This window comes from Agelaius tricolor, unplaced genomic scaffold (genome assembly GCF_023055355.1).
Source record: "Agelaius tricolor isolate 1412-34295 unplaced genomic scaffold, bAgeTri1.0.p SCAF_17, whole genome shotgun sequence".
Taxonomy (NCBI): Eukaryota; Metazoa; Chordata; class Aves; order Passeriformes; family Icteridae; genus Agelaius; species Agelaius tricolor.
Window position 1 is genome coordinate 8,274,418 of NW_027269277.1, and position 19,853 is coordinate 8,294,270.

Here is a 19,853-nt window from a genome sequence, read left to right on the forward strand (position 1 = left end):
GAGTTGAGCTTTCAGGGAGAAGGAAGAGAGAGGGGGAAAAGTGTTTCAGCTGCCAACAACATTGATGGGCAGGCAGCCAAAAGCAATGAACGACTGCATGTGTGCTTGGCATTGGCTCTCCGGAGGGAAGGAGTGGATAAAACAGAAAGAAGGAAGGAAAGAAAACAGCAAGGAAACTGAAAGCAAGAGAGGATCAGCTTGGATCAGCTCTACTCTACAAATGTCCTCACTAGCAGGCATAGCCCATGCTTGCTCTAATTGCACAATCCAGTCTCCATCACACAGCTTAAATGTTCCACATCCTGGAACTTTAGACGACATGTTTATTTGATTATAATTGCAAGGTCCTTGGGCACTTTTTAAGAGCAACTAGAAGTCCTCTTATTTCACAGGGAAACAAAAAGGCAGAAAAGCAAAAAAAGCCCAGCATTAACACAGGATATTCCCCACCCTGTCATAAAAAGCTCCACTTCCCTTTTTCTAGAATGAGTGTCTAAAAAGCAGATGAACTCTTGCAAAACTCTTTGAAGAGCTGAGTAAATACTGAAACATTCTGTTGGGTTAGGAATAAGTTAGTTTTACTAACAAATTTTGCCTTGAAACTCAGTCAAGTTTCCTCCCTGCTGGATCTGTACTATTTTTAGAATACCTGTATTTGGGTGGTAACTAGGGCCATGCTTGCTAGCTACCATAAAATTCTGGTATTTAGCTGAATTTCTGAAGGGAAATATTTTTTATCCCAAATATTTTATTCTCCTGAAATTAATCAAAATAGCACTTATGTCCTATTCCCAGTTCTGAGAAAATTTTGGAAAACTTGCTGCATCTCTCCCATAAAAAATGTGCGAGCAAAATTCCAAGTGACCATATTGTATTTGGAAAGGGCTGAAGGAGAGGGAGTTTGGGGAAGTTTGTGGAAGGCAGATCTGAAAAAAAAAGAACAATATGCATTTTTAGCACAGACGAGAACTGTAGAAATTAGCTGAATTTTCAGGAGGGATTTTGAAAAGCAGCATTCTGCCAGGGGCTGAATAACTGCTCCGACATCAAGAGAACTGCTCGGGGATGTGCAAACGTAGCTGCTTTCCTGGTAGAGGACATGAACCGTACCCGTCTGGGGCACGGTTCAATAGCTGTAGCAGACAAGTGCGAGCCCAGTTGTAAAAGGAAAACGACTTTGACTCGCGGAACGAGATGCTCGTGAGTCTGCGGCCGCGCTGCAGCGCCATGTGCGGAAGCACGGGGGGCACGGGGGGCACGGGGCAGCGGAGCGGGGCGGCTGCGATCCCTGCAGGGGCTGCGCGGGCACCGCCCGCGTCCCGCGGCGTCCCTGCGGTTCCGCGACTGCAGCGCGGCCAAGCCCGGGCTCGGGGAGGCACCGACGGCTCCAGCGGAGGGGAACTCAGTGATCTCAGAGTCTTTTCCAATCGAATTGATGCCGTGAAGTGTCTCTGTGCTGGGCATGCGGGAGGCAGCGGCGAGGAGCGGAGGGCAGTGCAGGGGCAGCACATGGGGCACAGAGGGGTGACAGCAAAGGGAGGGCAGGGCGGGCAGTGCGGGGCCGGGGGATGCCCCCGTCGCTGCACAACCCTGCGGCCCGGGGCGGTGCTGCCCAGGTGGCGGGGCCGGGCCGCCCCTCCCGCCCGGCTCGGATTACCTGGGCGGGCCGGCCCAGCCCGTCCCGTCCCGTCCCGTCCCGTCCCGTCACGCCGCCCTTCCCGGCTGGTCCGGCCCCTTGACGGGAAGTGGGAGCGAAGGGCCGCGCTGGGGCGGCCGAGCCATGGCTGTGCCCGCAGCGGCTCCGCTGCCCTGCCCGCTCCTCCTCGCCGTCTGCTGGGTGGTGGCCGCGGCGACGGCGGCAGGTAGGAGCGGGCAGGGCGGCGGGGACGGGGCGGCGGAGCTCGGGAGCGGCTGCGGGCTGCGCTCCGTGGCCGCGGGCGCGGTGCCGGCGCTGGAGCGGCCGCTCCGGCTCTGCTCGTGCGTGGGTCGGGCGGTTCGGCCGTGGCTCCGCGCACACGCGGGCATGGATGTAAGGGAAATGCGGGCATGGATGTAAGGGAAATCCTTTCATTTTGTGGTAGAAATAGCCCGAAGCTCGTCAGCCGTGTGCGAGGCAGCGCCGGCTGCGCGCCCTGCCCTGCCGCTTACAGGGAGCGGGGATGCTGAAAATCTGCTCTCCCCTTTCATTAAGGCAGGGTCGGTAGAAATGTTTTAAGCTCCATCTTCGTTTCCCGGGACAGTTTCTGCCTTAAAACCCCAAGCAGAATCCCCCGCCCTCGTCCCGGTGCCCGCGTCTTGCGGCCGTGCGGGAGCGGCTCCGCCGGTGCGGGCACGCAGAGCCTCCCTCGCCCTGCGCCTTCGCTCTTCCTTTAGTATTCCCGATTTTGGAAGTACGAATGTTTAGTTTTAGGAAACATGCGTGCGCGTCTCTGAGGGCTTCATAAGGACGCGGGCTTGAAGGTTTATTCTCTGCTCATGTTATCTAAAAACCCAGCTATAGACATTAACGAAATGTTATTTTTCAACTGTCTGCAATTCGGTTTATCATTATGAAATCAACTTTATCACTATGAAATCAACTTTCAGAAAATGCAGGAGGACAAAATAAAAATATGATGACTTTTATGCTACTTTACAACGCTCTCAGGCGATACTTGAAGCAAAGGATTTGCTCATTAGGGCTTTTAGAAATAACATGTTTTCTATGCCTCACGTAATCTCTGCTGGCTATTGCTGTTCTTCTTTCCTTAGAAGCACCACTGTGGTTTTGCATTTTAAGAGTGAAATAACGGCTTGCCTACATTTGTAGTTGGTCATTGAGTTGTTCTGCAAAACTGCTACAGAAATTCTAATAACGAGAGCATGAGACGGTGAGCACGAGCGTATTTTACACAGACAAAAGTATGAGATTGGCTTAATCTATGAATAAAAGCTGAATTAAAAACATTAAAACATGAGCTTCAGAATTCTGTAGATTATTCAAAAACCGACTAAATTTAAACTTTTTATGCTAATATGATTTGCTGATTAATTTATAAGCTGTAAATATTAGCACTTCTTTGTGTGGCTAGTAATCCACAAGCTTAAGTGCAATGGCTTCTAATCAAACCTTTTAGAAGAAAATGTTTAGAACTTCAGAGTAGAAATCAGGAATGACATATTTTCATGATTTGTGGCTATTGTAGGTGTAAGTTCAATCATGACAAGATGGAATGCTTGGAGCTGTGTATTCTTGTTGAAAATGTTTGGGTTTTTTTTAATATGATCAAAAGGACTCAGTATTTGCAAACTTAATGCCCCAGGGCTGTTCCTAAAGCCCGTCCTCTGTTTTTGTTAGTGGAAGAGGTAATAGGCAAAGATGGTCTTGCTACGTTCAGTTTTCTCACTGGAGACTGTATTTTTGCAAGAATAAAAATTTCTCTTTTCTGCTCAAACAAAAATCACAAAAATTTTAAGTATTCAAACAAACCAAGCATATTCAAGCTAAATCAGTGAATCTTTGTAATTATTCTCATTATCTGTGCAAGCACGCGGATTATAATGGTGCCTGATCTTTACCATTGCCTGTTCTTGTACTATGCAAAGGTCTGAGAGAGCTCCAGAAGTTTGATGAATTCCCTTCAAGATTTAGCTGCTCTGGCTTTAAGGAAATGTAAAATAATGGTGTCATGGATGCTTTGAGCAGAACTGTTGCTCAAGGAAGCTCTTTTGCTTCTCTATCTTCCCTCTTCCTTGTGCTAGCAGAAGGAAACGGGGCTGCACTGTGACCTGGATGGGAAAACTGATCTTGATGGAATTATTCTGCCCTTTTCCTATGAGCTCACTTGAATATTGAGATGGGTTGAGCTTGGTTCCCTGGGACAGCAGGACCTGCAGCATGAGCTGATATCTGTTTGAAGTGTTCATGAAACTATTGAGTAACGAGGGTACCCTCTGCCCACAGACTAACAAGTGGTGGTGGCTCAGTGATGATACCTGGAGATACCCTGAGAAACAGAAATTGGGCTTCTGGTTCAACATCTTCTCATAGTACATATTAGAGTAGCCCTTTAAAAAATCAAAGTTCACTTTTACTTTTTTAGGGAATTCCCAGTTGGTGATGTTTTCTAGAATTGATGTCTGACACGTACTTAACTTTTTCCTGGAAGTTTGCCATTTCTTGTCGTATTTCCCTTCTTTGTTTTCTAATATGATCTTCAAGCTTTGTGATGGGTCTTGAACAGGCATTGGCTCAGTGCACACGATAAGGAAGGGTCAAAGCACAAATGGATTTATCACTGTGACTGTCTCTGAGTCATGGCCCTGCTCTGCTTCTCGTTGGCTTTTGGGGAGGTAAAAAATGGATCCCTGAAGTGTGGCAGCAGTAAATTACTACTTGTCCCACACTGGTTTTGCTCACTGTGCCAGAACATAGCATTATATTTTTAATAGGTAATTGAGAAAACAATGTGGTTTCTTTGTTGTTTTTTAACATTCTTGCATTTGCAATCTTTGCTTTGCTTGCAGTCTTTGCTTAAATTGTGCTTCTAACATACAGCTGTTACTTGCAAGATGTAATCTCTTGTCTTTTTAAGGATTTCTCTTTCAAACGATGCTGATGGATAACTTTTGGGCAGAACACAGTATTAATTGCTCCACAAAATGTGTATACTGTTTTTACTAAAGTTTCAGCATGTCATTCATCTTCCCGCAACACGCAAAAGCTCAAGTACCACAACCACTGCGTTGTTGCAGGCTGCAATTTCTTAAAAATTACTTTTCAGGTAATTTGTGCATACTTAAAATATTTATGGGTTGAGGTAACAAGAATAATAGAAACACTTTAGTGGGCACTACTTTATCTGATAGAAAACATGAGCTGACAAAGCTGAGAAGTTACGTGTGTTCTTTTCTGTCAGAGAGTTAAAAATCTGCCAGTATTACTAATGGCAAAGTGTGAATTGTTACACTGGTTACTCTTTTCTTCCAGGAGCAAAAGTTCTTCCATCTCCATCCAACTTGAACTATTCATTGACCCATATCTGTACTCTGACCTGGACATGGAACCCTCCAGAGAACATCAGCAGTAGCTGCAACCTGGAGTATTCCAGTGACATCGTCATTAACGGGGTTCCTGAGGACAGAAGAGTAAGTGCATCACCTCTTTGAGCTCTGTGTTCCAGTAAATGTCCTACTGTTATAAAACTCCGTGTGGGAGAGCATATACACATATATAAATACAATTTTAATACAGCGTTTCATTCTTATCATGGGATCAAAACCTCAAAAATGAATCATACCAGCATATGGGATCTTCGGATCATAAAAATCTGTCTGTTGCTCTCTGATAACTGAGTGCTGATGGTAACACAGAAGTACTGTAATAATAATGGGAGAAGTCTCCTTTCAGTCTTTGCTTATGCAGCTTTCTAGAAAAAATAGATACAGGGCAGTCTACATACTCAAGAGTTAAATGGGAATTTGCAAAGGCTTTTCTCCTTTCATTTGGACTCAGTTTAAAGAGACATGCAGATTTAGTTGTAGTTTGACAGTATTGCATCTTTTGGAGGTAATGCCAAGAATTAACATTCCCCATTTACCCTCTCCCTGCAATTACAATTATTTATGGGAGGGTTGTGTTTTGAAGTCAATATGGAATAGAAGACATATAACTCATTTATTTTGGGCTTTCTTTTTCTGTGTTAGATGGTTTGTCCAGATGTGCTCCTTGCTGTGGATTAGCTGCTGTTTGGACAGGGCATTGCTGTGGTGTCCATTGCTATGGGCTGTAGGACAAGTATTTTTACAATTTATTGACAGTAAGAAGATAAATCCATTATTCCATTAACTTATTAATTATTCCCATTAACTCTGGGAATTTGAAGCCTTTGGCAGATGCCAGCTGTGGGGGAGGCAGTGCTGCTATTTCAGATATGGTTACAATTGATATGGTGCCTCTTGAAGCCGTCCATTGTTGTTGAGCCTTTTTACAGACTTACAGCCTGATGCTTACACTGGCCTTTCCATGCTAACCACTGTATTTGTTCCCACAGCCCCAGGATATCCTGGACATGAGCAGGGATGTGGTTTGGCCAGTTTGGATGGAGCATTGAGCAACCTGTTCTAGCGGAACGTAGGAACCCACAGCGAGGGGGTTGGAACTGGATGATCTTTGAGCTCCCTTCCAGCCCAAAGCATTTTATAATTCTGTGACTCTGGTTTTGCAAACAGCTGATTTAATGTCACTGCTAAAAGGGTGATGTTTCATTTTGAAACTAATGATCTCTAATAATCTTCATTGGACCTTTAGATGAGCCAGTTGAACCTGCTAACACAGCAGAAACCTATTTACCTATTTTGATTTTGGAGTTATAATAATTTCATGGGAAGGGGGCCCATGTTTTCTATTCCGACAGAAGTTCCCACCTTCCTTGCCAGACACCTGTCTTTTAAACCAAGACAAACCTAATGTGTCCATTTGTTTGATTTCTTTACCCTCTCATTAGTGCCAATATTTATTATTTTTATATATGAGTGGTTACAGCATTCTTTGGCCATAACAAAGATATTTGTTTTTTATCCAGTTACCACTTAACTAAAAGGCATCCTCCTAGGCCAACAAAAGATGCTCAAGAAAGTGTGTGATAAAAGAATGAGCCTTTTTCTCATGCAAACATACTCGAAATGGAAGATCATGAGATACTTGGGCTTGATGTGGTGTCACTGCTTTTAATAGCCATTTATGGGTTTGTTTTGGTACATTTTTCTTCTGCTCCTTGAATCATCCAAACTCATCTCACTGCTTTTTGGTCGTGTCTTCAAATGTTCTTCATTCTGTTGGTCATGCCCTCATGTGCACACACACAGAAAGGTGAAGGTCAGATCTGTAAGTGCCTGTTTATACCGCTGTAGTATAAACATGCTTATTTTGTATTATCCATGAAGACTTTTCTAGGATCATTTTGCCCCTTGTTATACTTACTTCTTGATCTCTGTGTAGCCTTTGCTTATGTCTGTAGGTCACAGGGGTAGGAGTAGCTCTTCTTTGTGAGTTCTGACTGCGCCTGTGAAAGAAAAAAGCAAAGCCAAGAGATGCTGAGGCTTCCCACATAGCCGGACACTGATTTCCTTTGGCTTTGAGCTGTAGTCTTTCTGAAGGGCTGTAATATATCCTGACACTGGCAGGAATTCCCACTGTCTGAGATGGTATTACAAATGTTTTGGTTTTCTTCCCCCCATCTAAACCCAGGAATGGAGTAAAAGCCGATTCCGTGTGACGGACGCGCACTTGAATGAGGAAATGCGCCTCAGAGTGAGAAGTGAGTGCAAGAATGACAACACCAGTGAGCCCAGCCCCTGGGTGGAGACCTCCCTCCTGCCAAAAGGTAATGCCAGCTGTCGGCAGACCCCTCTTGGCCTGAGGAGACATGGCTTTTTCTCTTCTCTTTCAACAAGAAATCATAAAATGCATCATAGAGAAATACCAGACACAAGGGGTGGTTTTATTGATAGAGCTTAAACAGAATGATTATACCACCTTTAAACATAACTAGGGTCTTCTAATGCTTAAAGTCTTCTGGGCAAGCTTGTGAAATTGAAGTGCACTTCCAAAACAGCAGTGTAGTTCCTGTTACTTGTCTTCTGCCTCCTTTGAGCCCTTCTTTCTGAAGGGTTGTAATGTATCCTTACACTGGCAGTAATTCTCTTCTGTCTGAGATGGTATGACAAATGTTTTGGTTTTCTTCCCCCCATTTAAACCCAGGAATGAAGTATGAGCTGCTTTGGTTTTGGTGGTTGTGGCATAAGAGATGGCTCTGACTTCATTAAGCCTGCTGCCTTCATGACTAACATCTAAATCAGTTTATTTTGTATGATTTTTCTGTATAAACAGAAGCCCATAAAATAACTCTACAGTTGTCTATGTAGGAGGGAGGAATGTAGTAAATTTAATAACTTGTAGAATAAATTACTTAAATAATTGTAATAGGGTTCCGTCTTTTTCAAGAGATGAGTGAGGTCTACAAAGCATAGCAAAATGAATAAAGAAAAACAAAAAATATTTTTTGTTTCTTGGCATGCAGAAGTATGGGGTCCACAGCAAACTGTTAGGAAGCAGACTTTGAGGAGTAAGCTATTTTGCTGAATACTTGAAGTTAGGATGTACAGCAAGAAAATGAGCCTCTTGCCTAAAAGTCTGTCTTAACCCAGGAGCTTGACTTGATGTGGATGAAAACCACGTGTGGTTGGGAGAATCAGAGACCTTATCAAGCTTGTGTGGGTGTCTGCCAAAAGGGTTCTGGAAAATCAGGGAAGGAGATCATTAGGACAGCATGTATACTAAACAGGCTGGGGATTTTAAAAGTGTGTGTGCAGATGAAATAATTTTATATATTTCTTGGAATAGGAAAACCTGTTTCATTTCCCTATACTCTTAGTTGCTGCTTCAGGGAGAATGCAAGTTCTGACTTTTAAAGTAGATCTGCATTTAATACGCATTTAGTTTTTAGTTCATGGAGATGTTGCTGCTTGTTACAAGGAGAAGGTGTCCAATACAATGTAATATGGTAATACAGTGTAAAGAACTCATACAGAAATGTAAGATTGAATATGAAAGACTTTAATCCATAATTGCTCTGCCTGGGTGATCCATTGACCTATTCACAATTGCTAAGTCCTCATTTGTATTGATGTGACTTGAGTTTCCAAATGCTCGATTTTAATGTCTAAAGGTATATGGGTCTCAATTAAAAAGTCAGTTTACCTAGTGTTGCTTTTGTCAATATTTAAGACTCAGAGGTATTTCCATATTATAAATACCAAGTAACTAATACTATATCTGGAGAAGCTAAAAATAGTCAGCCTTTAATTATGGTTGACATTGATGGCTGTAAAAGCATTTAGCTTTGCTATAGTTTTCCCTGCAATTACCAGCTACTTTGACTTATTTTTAAAGTACGTGTAGATTAATAGAAATAAATATTTTCCTGACTCAATACCTTGTCCTTAGCATCTGGTAACTCTAAGTAGCAATTCAGCCATGGTGAACTCTGGGATGTGCTGTTATGATTGGCTTGCCTCTCAAAGTTACTCTGCTGAGATTTCAGTCATTGCAAGCTCTAAACAGCTGGAACTCATCATTTGTTGTGCTGAACAGGCAGTGTAGTCTGAGAGGTAACCAACCCACTTCTGCCTTCCAGTTTCAGTTATGAAATGTTTTACTTCTGGAATCAGCAGAGAAAACTTGGACAAAATAAATCTTAGAGAACATTTCCAACTTGCCTTGCAGGTATTCCAGGTACTGCTGCTGTTGACTTGGGCTGTGTTTGGCACAATCTGGAGTACATGGCTTGTACCTGGCATCGTGGGGAGAATGCAAGCAGTGACACCAACTACACTTTGTTCTACTGGTTCGTGGAGATTTGTCTTTGCAGCTCTGAAGTGCTCTAGGACTAATCTTTAGTTTTACATGACACATTCCACTTGTCTGCTTCCTGTTGCTTTTAAAGTTCCCAGGGCGTTGTGTCCAAGTTACTGCTCAGTCCCATCCAACAGAAAACTTCACCAGTTAAGGGGTCAGAAGCTGCTATGGCCAAGACTTTTTGGGAAGTTGATATAAGTGTTTTGTGTCTGCTTCTGTAGCCCAGATTAACACAGCTGCTATTGCTCTCTATATTTTTGTTTGGGCACTTGATTCAAAGAGGGAATAACTAAGAACTAAGCTAGACCAATTATTAGTTGTTTCTTTGCAGTCCAGGAAAACAGGATGTTTAAGTTAGGATCACTCACAATGTATGTGTCAGCTCATAAACCATTGGGAAATGGTATGAAAGCATTAACAACTCTTAGCAGTACTTCTGTTTGCATCTTCAATGTTGTAAATAACTGATTCACCTTTAAAGCTATGAAGAATATCTTTTTATCATCATCCTCCCCGCTGGCCAGTGGACAGCCATAAATGGTGTCTTGTTCCCAAGGAGCAGACTTGTGTGAGCCAGCTCTTGGCATTGATAGCTGTACATGCTGATCTATGCATACTTCTGCACCTTGGTGGGGCTTGTGAAATCCCAGATTGCATTAGCTTCTGTAGAAATAGTGGAGTTTCCTTTTCGAAAGCCCCATGTTGTAGTTTTAAATCAGCTTTCTGTCTTATTTGAGCTAACTGCATAAACTTTTTGCTTTTCTTCTCCAGTGACAGTCTCGCAGGCCAGCTGTTCAGTTCAGGGCATTTGGGCAGCCAGCAGCACAAATCTTGCTGCTTTCATTAAATGTGGGGGCACTATTTGTTCCCTGTCTAGACTGCTGCTCAAACTTCTTCTTTGTTACAAGAAGAAGACCACTGCAGGGTTGATGATCTGAATTTCTGGGTAGAGAGATACTTACTGGAATAATGCTTTAGATTTGAGCTATGTATTTTCAACCTGCCCTTAATTTTAATGGAAGATGTAGCTGCAGTGACTTCAAAGTGGTTTAATTCATGCTGCTTTGAAAGAATAATAATTTTTAGATTTTAAAGCCAAAAACTAAGGAAACACTTCAATTTTAGACTGAAAGATACATTTTCCACAATGCCAGTGAGGTAGAGTTTTTTGTTCTGTTTTTCCTGGGAGGAAAGGGTATTGGTGTATTTCCATTGAGACTTGGGCCACAAAGAGAAGCAAGGAAGAAGTTTGTCTTCCTAACTTCTCTGTTATTGGAAGGGAATACTGACATTTTGAAAATCAAATCGGGTAAATAGGTAAAACTCAACTGTCTCAAGAGCTGTGATACTGGAGGCAGAGCTAAAGATTGATCAGCTCACTCTATCACAGAGATGAAATTCTGCTGACAAGAAGTGGTCCAACTTAGTATGTTTTCTAAATATTCTTTACTCCTTGGAATTGTTCTCCTATGTGGAAAATGTGAACCAAAGCTGACAACTGTTGTTCTTTTTGATATAAAGCAAACCTGCCTCTCTTTCTGCTCCTTGGCGCTCTTGACAAAAACAAGACTCTTTCTAAAGCTTGAGATAAATTAGAGGCTGCTTACTTTGCTTAGCTTTACTTTTTTATATGCTATAGCATAGCTTTAATGCAAGATCAGTCTTTAGAATTTGTAACACACATTTATAAGCAAACCTCCCCCTTGCTGTTCTTTTTCTTCTGAAGTTTACAAGAATGATTTATTCCTCTAGGTTTGATGGCTTGGAAAACCCTAAGAGCTGTAGCAACTCCTCTGTAGACGGAGGAATCTTTGAATGCATTTTCAATCTTACCTTCCCAAAAGACCGGAGAACTTATCCTGATATAAGTATTTTGATTAGAGGTGATTCTGAAGAAGTTAGGCCTGTGTGTGCAAATAAAAATCCTACCACACTTGGTAAGTTTAACATCACATCATAAAAATATAATTAAAATAAGAAATTCGGTAGTACATTGTTGTGTTTGAGAAACTTCACCTCATAAAGTATGGATGAGACAATGAGACTAGATGCTCCCTTCTACTGACCTTCGATTTGAAATTATACAGACAAGAGTTTGTTTTCTGTGCGATGAGTATCTGGGAGGAAGAGGGAAGGGTAATTTTCTATTAACTTCTACTCTTATTCTTTAGTAGAATTTACTCTTTTTTTGACTTACTGGTGCTAACTTCTTCCTCCTTCTCTTTTTAATCTGGTGTAAGTGTAATATTCTGCAATACAGGACTGAACAATTTTTGCAAGAGGTGAAATAGACTTTTGAACTAATTATTCCATTTTGCATTTCAGTAAAACCTGCCATACCAAGACAATTGACATTGTCAAAGACTAATGATAGAATTGATGTAAAGTGGAGTGAATCAGAAACTTTTCCAAAAAGTTGTTTGCAGTATGAAGTTAAGTGTTCCAGTGGTGATTTGGACACTGGTCAGATCATTGCAGTAAGTTTTCATTGCTCTTTTTTTTTTTTTCTGTGAATCTTTTGAAATATTTGGGGTTGATAATGAGCAGTTGCATGTGAGTGGGTCGGGTGCCAGAGCTGAAAGTGCTGTGTGAATATAGGATTTTTCTCTCATGCTGTAGGTTGATGTTAGTAAAAGCTGTACATCAAAATTCATGACAGTCTTATGAATCCTTCCCATCATTTTTAGGGTAATTTGTTAGTGTGAGAACAGTCTGATAAAGGGGATTTACTAAACTCTCAGGAAATGGTGCCTGTCTGCTTCTCAGGCATATGGGCTTTGGTGTCTTGGTGTTGGGTTTTCCTGCTGTTGGTCTCTGTGGTCATGTGGCAGCTTTGGATTTAAATGCTGATTGCCCTAAAGAAAAATCAGCTGCTGGTGCAGACAAGAACAGAGAATCTCTCAGAGAAAAGCAAGGGGGTAAAGACTGAGGATGGAGGGGAAGAAAGAGGGGTGCACCCTCAGATACACTGATTTTAGTGTGCACATAAAAGCATTGAGTTCAGAGGCTGGATGGACTCGTGCTGTATGTCCATATCCAAACTGAATGTACTGTTTGATCAGAATGGTAAAAATAGCATGATAAATTTCAAAGTGAGTGGGAGTCTTCTCCTGTGGAGCATGTTTAGTTGTTTATTCTACCCCAAACTCGAATGCTAGCAACATTCCCCAGGAAACTGGTATTTTGGATAAAAAAATAAGTGCAGTTAGATCCTATCTAGGGTGTGCTTTTCTCTGTAGAGGCATCACAGAACACTTTGGTATGGTTGGTTATGCTGCCCTGACAAGAAGCGAAGGTAAATCACAGATATTTCTCAGAAAAAGGAAAAAAAAAATTAAAAAGGCACTGTTCCAAATGCTAAGTCTTAGTTTAATCATTGATGCCAAATGCTGCATGATAGATGTAGTGAATGAGATTAAATCTTAGCTTTGGAATGTGCATTTAGGCCTTCTGTGCTTGTTAAATTCCACTATGTCCTATTTGTAATGAGGTTTCATAGTCATGAAAAGGTCTTCCATCAAAACATTCAGTGCATTAGCTGCACAATGTAAATAGTCTTGGAAATGACTGAGAATACCTTGGTAATTGAACAAAGCAAATTGCCTTTTCTTTTTTGCCTTAGTCTGAAAGGAATTCTGTGTCAATTCCTGGCATTGATGCTAACAGCAAGTACAGCTTCAGAGTGAGAGCAAAGCCAAAGCGGGAGTGCTACAACAGCCATCTCCAAAGTGACTGGAGTGAGGAAAAGAGCATTGGTGAGAGACTTGTCCCTGCACTGTGCTGTATTTACTCTTCATCTCTAAGGCATTTCATACCTTTCTGTTTGCTAAATAAATGGCAGTCAAGGATCATCTCCTTATGTACCTATTTAATTTTGAGTGAAAAAAGGACAGAAGAGCCATTCTGCAGCACCACCTTCAGCAGCACCACCAGTCCCAGCCTGTGCTGCTGTTGATAGTGGAGCCTTTTGTGGAGCTATGCAAAGTCCAGTGTAGCCAATTTTTCAGCCCCGAGTCTTGCTCATTTGCATCTCCCTGCCAAACACATCAACATTATAATCCCATCTTTGGAAAACAAGACTGTCCTTGCCTACAAAAGTGCTAGTGAACTTGAAAAAGCACTGAGTCTATGAACAAATTGGAGAATTAACTATTTTGTTGTCATTATTCCTCTCAAAAAAGCCTCTCAAAATATCCCTAAGTTTCTACAATTTCTGTTTTCCAGGTGAGAAGAGGGACTCTACAATCTATTTTGTTCTGATAATTACCATTCCATTAATAGTAGCAGTATCTACAATAATTCTACTGGTTTATCTAAAAAGGTAAATATTGATCTCCCTACATTTGCTGCTGTCTTTGTCAAGGTGAAAGTTATTTAGAATCTGTCTGTGTCAATGTTCCCCTTCTGTCTTGGGGAGTAAAAATAAGAAATGGGTAGAGTTGCACAGAGAATGAAGGCTGGCCAGTGATGTCAGCGTTGACTCCACAAATTTTGTTGACTGTACCCAAACGTGATTTTGACATTTTTAAATGATTCGGTGGTTTTTAAATTATTTTTGAATTAATATATCTTTCATCTAAATATTTTCTTTTTAACTTTATGAAGGTTGAAGATATTAATTCTTCCACCAATTCCGGACCCAAGAGAAATTCTTAAGCGCATGTTTGGAGAGCAGAACGAGGATTCCCAGGTTAGTAAGAAGCTGTTGGGTCAACAAATCTATTGAACTGGGATCTCTAGGCCTGCAGTTTTGTTTTTCTTATGTCTGTCTTATAACTAACTGTGTATGAGTAAGTATATAAAATGAAGATGGGGTATTTTACAATACTAGGAGTTGTTCAGAAACAATTACCCAAAACTTAGATTTCCTCCCCCACCCCCCCAACTGTATACTTTTCTAGTTAGATTAATAGAATTGCATTATTCTGTTACTCCAGGCTACTAGTCCCTTAAATTTGTTTCAGGCTGGGGTTTTTGGGTGGCAATTTTCTGATTGTCAGGCTTCTTTTGCTGTGTGGGTTTTGGTTTGAGGATTTTTGGTTTTGTTTTTGCAACTCTATTAAGTGACTTCTACTGAACGTTCATGTCTTCCTGCTACTTAATCATATTTATGATGCTGAATTAAGCTATTTGTGTTTGACTTCCATAAACTAACATTTTTAGTACTCTCACATTTATCATAGTCTGTTAGCTAGGAAGTAAATCAGACATATATCTTCTTGTTGGCAAAAGAACAAAAGCAGATATAGTTTCAGTCACTGGTTGATGAAAGGCTTGCAGTGGTGCCTTATTTCGGGGAAAGAAACATAATACCATTAAGGAAACTGATTTCTAAATAAATCTCTCTCAGTAGCCCTTTATAAAAATCCAAAGAGAAGCACACTGTCAAGCCCTAATTCAAACCTTGACATGAATGTTGTTCTCCCAAATGGGACTCTTGGCCACGAGGGCTGTTACTGTGGTAGCAGTTACACTTTGTTGTGCTTTCACAAGTGTTTTGTTACTGCCCCAAGTAATTTTCTCTGTGTGAAAACTCTACAAAGTGTGTACATGCTCAGTTCTCTGTCCTCCTGCCTGAGCTTCACCCGTTGGCTGTAGTTGGAAGCACCAACCTTCAGTTCTTCATTTCCAGAGGACATCTCTTCTGTCAGCCAGGCCTAAGCCATGGCTCTGAAAAGCACATTTTGTTGCCCAGCTACCTTGGCTTTCCACCATAATACAGGGTATATGTTGTGGAACAGGGGTCTGTCTTACTGGGGTGAAAAAGCAACACTTGCTGTGAGGAAATACTGTTAAAAATGTTGTTCCTCTCTTTCAGAGCTCTGCAAAGGATGACCCTACGAATGCTTTTGACAGGTTAATTATAGAAGAAGAAATTCATTCTTTAATTTTAACAGAAACTTCAGAGAGCTCTAATCCTGAAAAAGAAAGCAGGTAGACTCTGCTTTATCAATGATTCCTGCTCCTGTACCTCAGGTGACTGTAGATGTGAAGAGGCCTGTGAGGCACTGGCCAGCTCTTCCTTCCCTGAAGATGCATCACCAACAGTGGCTGTTCTTCCATCTCTGCCAGAAATACCCATCTGAGCTCAGTCAGGATGAGCATGTGTGTAATCCCATGGGACTGCATTCTGGGTTCCCTGCTCTGGCTTCAGCCAGCTCTGCCCTGCAACTGTTACTGCCACTTGCACTTGTGTTTGTGCCTCACACCACACTGTCAGGGTTGTTTGTTTTTTGTTTTTTTTTTTTTTGGAGCAAGCACTGTGACTTCTCTGAAGTATTTGGCTCTGTTTGCAGTAGGTGGGATGGGTCATTCCTGCTACCACGTGGGGTGGCAGAGCATGGACTGTTTGTGGATAACCCTTTGTGTGCCTGGGCTGGGCACTCTCTGGAGGGCACTTATGGACTGAGCTTCTTGTGCTTCTGCCCATCAGCTGGGGCTTGGTCAAATCCCACCAAAGAGGGTATTTTTTTAATTTGAAAATGTGTATGAAAAGCCTCTGCTTTCCAGCTGGTGTTCAGAATATTCATAAAAAAGGCTTAGTTTTATTATCCTGTCAATTGCCTGTCCTCAGATGCCTTGCCTTCACGGACTTCTTGGGTTAATTATACTTTGTGTAAAAGGAGAAATAGAATTTTTTTTTACTTGTTCTGTGCAGTAGCAGATAACTGTATTGAGTCTCACCAGACTGTGATTCTACTTTGGCCATATTGGCCTGAAGACACCTGATTTTTAGCAGCTAAGTTGTCCTGAGCCTGTCCAGCAAAAAAAATGGATGCATGAGTCTAAGAAGCTGTGATCAAAAGGATTAGCAAATATTAAACCACTGAAACCCAAATAATTCAAAGGCTTCAAGACCCATCCTTACTGCCAAACTGATGGATCTGGGGAAGAGGGGGTGACAACCTTGACCTGTTTTCTAAGAGATAAGTTTTATTCTTCCTATAGTGATGAGACTCTGATTTGAGCTTCCCCTCTAGGACTTAGCAATGTAAAACAAGGTGCTGATTTCACTTTTTAAAAAATATTTCTTCTATATTTTACTGTAACAGTTTGACAGGTGTTTTTGTTGTTGTTTTGTTCATTCTTTGATGGTTTTGTTTTGAGGGTTCTTTACCCAGCAGAGCTCAGCAGGTGTTTTCTGGACAACTGTGACATTTTTCTGCTCTGCATTCTCAGCATTAGTTTCTGCCCTGTGCTGCAAGGGTGGTTACAGTGGTACCTTGATTGTGCTGGAGGAAGAAGATAATGGAATGGAGAGAAAAGGATCCATGGAAGCTCTTTATGATTAGTGCTCAGGGATTTCTTGCTCCTTCCAGATAAGTGCAGACAAGTGAGTCAGGGATGTGGGCAGTCTTAGCAGACTGGGAAGAGATCTCCTGATAGGCTTTATAGGAGCAGACTTTATAGCTACTAACCTTTTAAAGTTCATCCTTGTCTTCAAACTCCATTTAGTCAAAAAAGTGAAACTAAATGCTATATATTTAGAACACATTGTTCTGCAAGAAGTAGAATGAGTACCACAGGCTTCTTAGCTACAAATGTGCATCTTTTATGCACTTATGTATTCCCTCCTTATCGATAAATCCAATTCTTTCCCATTGTTCAGTGAGCCTCTCAAATACAGTTTTTCCATGTCTCTTATCTGCCTTTTGTTAGTGGTAGAAAGGAGAGGCGAAATGGAGCAGAACTAGCAGACCCCCTATTAACACAAGCCTTTTACCTCCAATCAGGCTAAAAAAGCCCCAACATTATGAAAATTAGTAAATGAGACAAAATAAAAATAAAGCCTCAGGGATTTCAGTGAGAAAAAACTCAGGTTATACAAAGTCAGCTAGTAGCACTCTCTGAAATTCCAGAGATTAAGGAATAGCATGAGGAGAAGAGTAATTACATTCCTTGTTGAATTCATTCCCTCTGCAACACTGATGTCCTTCTAATGATAAATATTCCTTCAATCTACCTCATCTGGAATGTTGCTCAACATAGACCACTAGGCAGAAATGTACAGTTGCAAGATAAGTAAACATAACAGTGTAATATAAAGTTTTGTAGCTTTCAGCATAGCAATCTAGGAAAATCAGTACTTACCCCTAAATTCTTTTGACTTTTATGGTGGTGTCTATGACAAAACCAAAACTTACTTGCTTTTGAAAAAAAACCCAAACCAAGAAAAAACCCCAAACAAATTTGTAAAGCCATAGAATGAAAAAAAAAAGGATGGAAGGTGTTAGGCCAAAAGGAAGATTTAAATGCTAAGGATGGTTTAAGTCACTATATAGAAAGGTTTTGAATAACACTAGTTGACACTTCCTCATGGATTCATTTATTGAGCCTGTGTTTCAGTGTGTAAAGCAAGTATCTGAATATACTTTCACCTTTGACATGTTTTTTTTTTTTAAGGTAAGAGGTTTTTTAGCTTGAAATTATCCAGATTTTGCTATGATTTTTTTTCTTCATTGCAGTTACTTGATCTGTAAATTTGTTCAAAGAGTGAATAAATGTGATTGAATGCTTTTCAGTGTAATGGCATGGCATTTTGTTCTTGGGTTGAGGAGATTAAACTGAGGCCAAAGCGGTGAATTTTTAATGAGGAACCATGTCTGAAGCATGCAGAACCCAGAGAAGAAAAGCTGAATTGCTTCGCCCTCTTCCCTTTTAAGAGTGAATTGTTTTAAGAGTCCATTGTGGATGGACTGCGTGCCATGGTTTTGGCTGGGATAGTGGAACACAGATGGAGCTGAGCACAAGGTTTGGGCTCTCACCCTCTCTACTCAAGGCCATTCTACTTTCTGACATTGGCACATTATTTCAACATCATAGAGACTTACTTAATAAACCATCAAACTGGAATTTGACTGAAATTGCTGCAGCTTTCCCCAATGTATCTTTAGTATTTTACATCTTTGTTAGCTGCTGAGGTTATTGAAAATGCCAGGTTGCTAAACTGCTGGAAGCCATCAACTTGTCACTTAGACCCAAATATATTCAAGTGCCAAATAAACACATTAGTAATGGCTTCTTGGAAAGACTGAGAGAGAATTCTTAGTTCCCTTTAGTGAGCTGATCATTCAAAATTAAGATATAAACCATGACATCAAAAACAAGACTTTCATGTTTCTCTTTGACAGTTCTACAGCTTTGGTGGTACTAATGACTAACAATGATTTTAATCACTCCCCGTAAGTGACCTTTTCCTATTTTAATATATTCTGTTAAATAATCTAAGCTTTTTGTATTTGGCATCACTGAGAAATTGAACAATTAATTTCTCTTTTTTTGGTTAAGGAATGACATGACATAGTTGAAAGAAGTTCAGAGGAACACACTGAAGTGTAAGTCACAGTGTTTCAGTGCTTAGTGGGTAGAACTGTTCACAGGTTGGGTATTTCCATTCACTGGAAAGTATTCAATAAATTTATTTCTGAGCTGGGACTTCAAATACTCAGAATTTCCTTTTTTTTTTTTCATTATTTAAAAAAATAACATAATGAATTTTTTGTTTTGGAGGGTTTTCCACTCACTCAAGCAAGAACAGGATGTAGGTGAGTAGGGGGTGGAAGTCCAGATATGGTCAGGATGTTGTAGAAACCTCCCTCCCTCCTCACCCAAGTGCTGTGGTAGGGCAGCAACTGAGATCTACAGGAACAGGCAAGGTGGGGCTGGGAGGAGCAGTTCTGCTGGGTTACTGAAGGTTCATCAAGATATTCCCCAAATACTTCAGTTTTAAACAATATTTGCAAAATATGTTTTAGGGGAGCATTGCCAGCTGAAGAAATGTAGCTTCTAGATAATACTGAAAATCCAAATGCAAAACCAGATTAAAATCTCTCTATTTGGATGAACTTTCTGCAAGCTGTTGAATGAAGGTGCTAGCAGGAGGCTCAGATCACATGATGTAACAAAATCCACACTGTTACCACAGCAAAGCAATGTGGGTTTGGGTGGGTGGCACGGGGAAGAGAAACTTTCTTTCGGGTCCGGAAACTCTGTCTCAGGTTTCTAACATGTAAGGGCCTGAGAGCTTGTTGATGACTTATAGGGGTTTTTTGGGGTTGGTTTTTTCAATCTGTTTTTCCCATATGCTGGTTAGGTAAATTAAATCCTTTCTCTTTGTTTGTAAACCTTGTGGTGTTTATCACTGAAGGACCCCTTCTATGGCCATTCTCTGGTTTTTGCTTAGTTTTCTGAAGATATTAATTCAGTGGGGAAAGACAATTGGTGCTGCCATGACAGAGCTGAAAACCAGCCAGGGTACTCTAGTAATAGTCTCTGCTTCTTGTTTGGCTTTTGCTAAAATACTGCAATTATTTTGATGACTCTTGCACAAAGCAGCTACAAAAAGATAACTTTCCAGTTAACCAAGACTTCCAGTAATCATGTTCTTAGCTTGTTATATCAGTTTTCCTCTTTAATTTGGCACAAACAGCTAAATAAAATAGCAGTTTATTTTGGC

General features: G+C 41.1%; 1 protein-coding gene across 1 annotated transcript; it reads left to right on the forward strand.

The window, feature by feature from the left end:
- Window positions 1-1,590: 1,590 nt before the first annotated feature.
- Window positions 1,591-17,924, forward strand: IL13RA1 (interleukin 13 receptor subunit alpha 1). Its single transcript, XM_071442341.1, has 10 exons — window positions 1,591-1,862; window positions 4,970-5,127; window positions 7,229-7,364; window positions 9,266-9,386; window positions 11,150-11,334; window positions 11,723-11,874; window positions 13,020-13,152; window positions 13,622-13,718; window positions 14,003-14,087; window positions 15,216-17,924. The coding sequence occupies exons 1-10, from the start codon at window positions 1,781-1,783 to the stop codon at window positions 15,333-15,335; spliced, it is 1,269 nt and encodes a 422-aa protein (XP_071298442.1). The 5' UTR covers window positions 1,591-1,780; the 3' UTR covers window positions 15,336-17,924.
- The last annotated feature ends 1,929 nt before the right edge of the window (window positions 17,925-19,853 follow it).

Bases quoted from the DNA above. Each gene is read 5' to 3' on its own strand.
- IL13RA1 (XM_071442341.1), top strand. From the start codon at position 1,781: ATGGCTGTGCCCGCAGCGGCTCCGCTGCCCTGCCCGCTCCTCCTCGCC. The intron at 1,863-4,969 runs GTAGGAGCGGGC...CTTTTCTTCCAG, and splicing joins GGCCGCGGCGACGGCGGCAG to GAGCAAAAGTTCTTCCATCT. The intron at 11,335-11,722 runs GTAAGTTTAACA...TTTGCATTTCAG, and splicing joins TAAAAATCCTACCACACTTG to TAAAACCTGCCATACCAAGA.